This window comes from Primulina eburnea, chromosome 12 (genome assembly GCF_022965805.1).
Source record: "Primulina eburnea isolate SZY01 chromosome 12, ASM2296580v1, whole genome shotgun sequence".
Taxonomy (NCBI): domain Eukaryota; kingdom Viridiplantae; phylum Streptophyta; class Magnoliopsida; order Lamiales; family Gesneriaceae; genus Primulina; species Primulina eburnea.
Genome location: NC_133112.1, coordinates 27348498 through 27350935, shown reverse-complemented (window position 1 = coordinate 27350935; position 2438 = coordinate 27348498). Strand labels below are relative to the sequence as shown.

At 42.5% G+C, this 2438-nt stretch overlaps 1 protein-coding gene across 1 annotated transcript; it reads right to left on the bottom strand.

The window, feature by feature from the left end:
- Nucleotides 1–813: 813 nt before the first annotated feature.
- LOC140806737 (uncharacterized) lies at nucleotides 814–1347 on the bottom strand. The gene has a single exon (XM_073163277.1). The coding sequence runs from the start codon at nucleotides 1345–1347 to the stop codon at nucleotides 814–816; it is 534 nt and encodes a 177-aa protein (XP_073019378.1).
- Between the last annotated feature and the right edge of the window lie 1091 nt (nucleotides 1348–2438).

The following is a 2438-nucleotide window of genomic DNA, read 5'->3' as shown; positions in this document are numbered from 1 at the left end:
GAGCTTCGAACCATCAGTGTATAGCACATAATCTCCTTGCGCGGAAGGCATCGCTAGAACTGGTGCTGCAGTAAGTGCTTGTTTCAACTTCTCGAAACTGTTCTCACACTCGGCACTCCACACAAACTTGATAGTTTTCTTCGTCAGAGCTGTCAAAGGCATTGTAATAGACGAAAATCCCTTGATAAACTTGCGATAATAATCAGCCAGGCCTAAGAAACTGCGAATCTCGGATAAATTCTTAGGCACTGACCACTCCTTCACAGCTTCGACTTTAGACGGCTCGACCTTTACTCCATCCTTCGAAATAATGTGGCCCAAGAACTCACACTTGCTGAACTTGGCGAACAACTTTCGATCTCGAAGCACCTGCAGAGCCGTCCTCAGATGCTGGATGTGCTCCCCACGACTTCTCGAATAGATCATAATGTCATCTCTGAATAACTGATCAAAATATGGCTGAAAAACACGATTAATGAGATCCATGAAAATCGATGGGGGCATTTATCAGCCCAAATGGCATCGTAAGAAATTCGTAGTGTCCATAACAAATTTTGAAGGCCGTCTTATGAATATCCGCTTCTTTGACTTTAAACTGATGATAACCGGAACGAAAATCTATCTTCGAGAACATCGAAGCTCATTGTAACTAGTCAAACAGGTCTTCGATCCTCCGCAACAGATACTTGTTCTTCACGGTCACTTGGTTCAACTTTCAGTAATCAATACAGAGTCTCAGACTACCATCATTCTTCTTCACAAAGAGAACTGGCATGTCCCATGGAGATGAACTCGGACGAATAAAAACCTTCTCTAACAAATCTGAACATGATCTTTCAAATATTTCATCTCCATAGGTGCAAGAAGATAAGGAGCCTTAGAAATTGGCATGGTACCCGACATCAACTCGATAGAAAACTCCACCTCTCTCGCTGGTGGAACGCCAGTCACATCGTTAGGAAAAATATCAGGGAATTCTCTAACTATCTCCACCTCCTCAATAGACCGACTGGCAGTGTCTGGAATTGAGATAACACTAGCTAGATAAACTTTACATCCCTTAATCATCAACTTCCTCGCGCGCAAGCAAGAGATAATGCGTGACACAACACTGCTCCGAGCTACCTCAAATAAGAAAGACTCCCCGTTCACTAGATTAAAAGATACGGTCCTTCGACGGAAGTCGATCGAAGCTCCATTTGCTGCAAACAAATCCATACCCAAGATAATGTCGAACTCAGGCATAGTAAGTACAATAAGATCTGCTCGAATAGAATAGCCATGCATATTGATCTCTACACCTCGAACTACGCTAGATGACAATATCTCCTCACCCGAAGGTACCATAACTCTAAATCCCAAATGCAACTTCTTGGGTGTGACCCTCATACGGCTCACAAAAGATTCAAGAATAAAAGAATGTGTAGCTCCAAATCTAATAGAGCATTCATGGCTACACCCTCAAGATAGATCCTTCCATAAATTACAATAATCTGAAAAAAAAACTTATTAACTAATAAATGCACAAAATTATGAATTTATAGGGTTAATAGTCTAGATATTTATAATAGTTGCTAAGTTAGTCAACAATCATTCCTTACACCACAAGAAATAACAACATACCACCTAGTAATCAAATAAATTGGCAAAGTAAAATGCTGACTTTAATTAAACATTACATGTGATGAGAGTAGTATCAAGCTCAGTCTCCTCTGCATGCATAACATATGACCATCCAGTTGCAGGCGCCTGAAGCTTAAGGAAATTGAGGGCCAGATGCTCTGGCACACCGCATTTGCAGCACTTCCCAGTCTCCACATACATTTACCAAAGAACTGGTGGTTGCATTCTTTGCACAGTGGCTTTACATCAGTCTTCGGAACACCTGGTTTCTTATTCTGCTTCGGCGCTCCCTGAGGGATTTGCTGACCTTGACTCCTGTTGGGACCCGTGAATGGCTTCTTATTCTGTTGAATTGGATGCTGAGCACGGTTTTTCTTGCGCTGCATCTAACACTCAATGTCCTTTAATGAATGTTTAGCTCGTTAGGCCCTAGTAACCGCAGCATTATAGTCGATCGAGTATGCCAATAACACATCCTGACGGATCTTCGGACTCAAACCATCCAAGAAATGTCGTAACTTTTCTGCAACATCATTTTCAATCAAGAGTACAAAGTGACAGCCTCGGTCAAACTTCTGGACGAAGTCAGCAACAGATGAATCCCCCTGACGGAGACTCATGAACTCCCTCTTCAACCTCGAACGGACATCGACAGTGAAGAACTTCTCGAAGAATAACCTTTTGAAGTCCTCCCAAGTCAACGTCGCCAGATTCACTCCTCTCTCTGCTCCCTCCTACCATGAGGAAGCATCACCCTTCAGCAGATAAACGGTATAACAAACTCGATTGGCGTCTGCCATATCCATATATCTAAA

Excerpts from the sequence above, each read along its gene's own strand:
- LOC140806737 (XM_073163277.1), bottom strand. The coding sequence starts at position 1,347 with ATGGTACCTTCGGGTGAGGAGATATTGTCATCTAGCGTAGTTCGAGGT.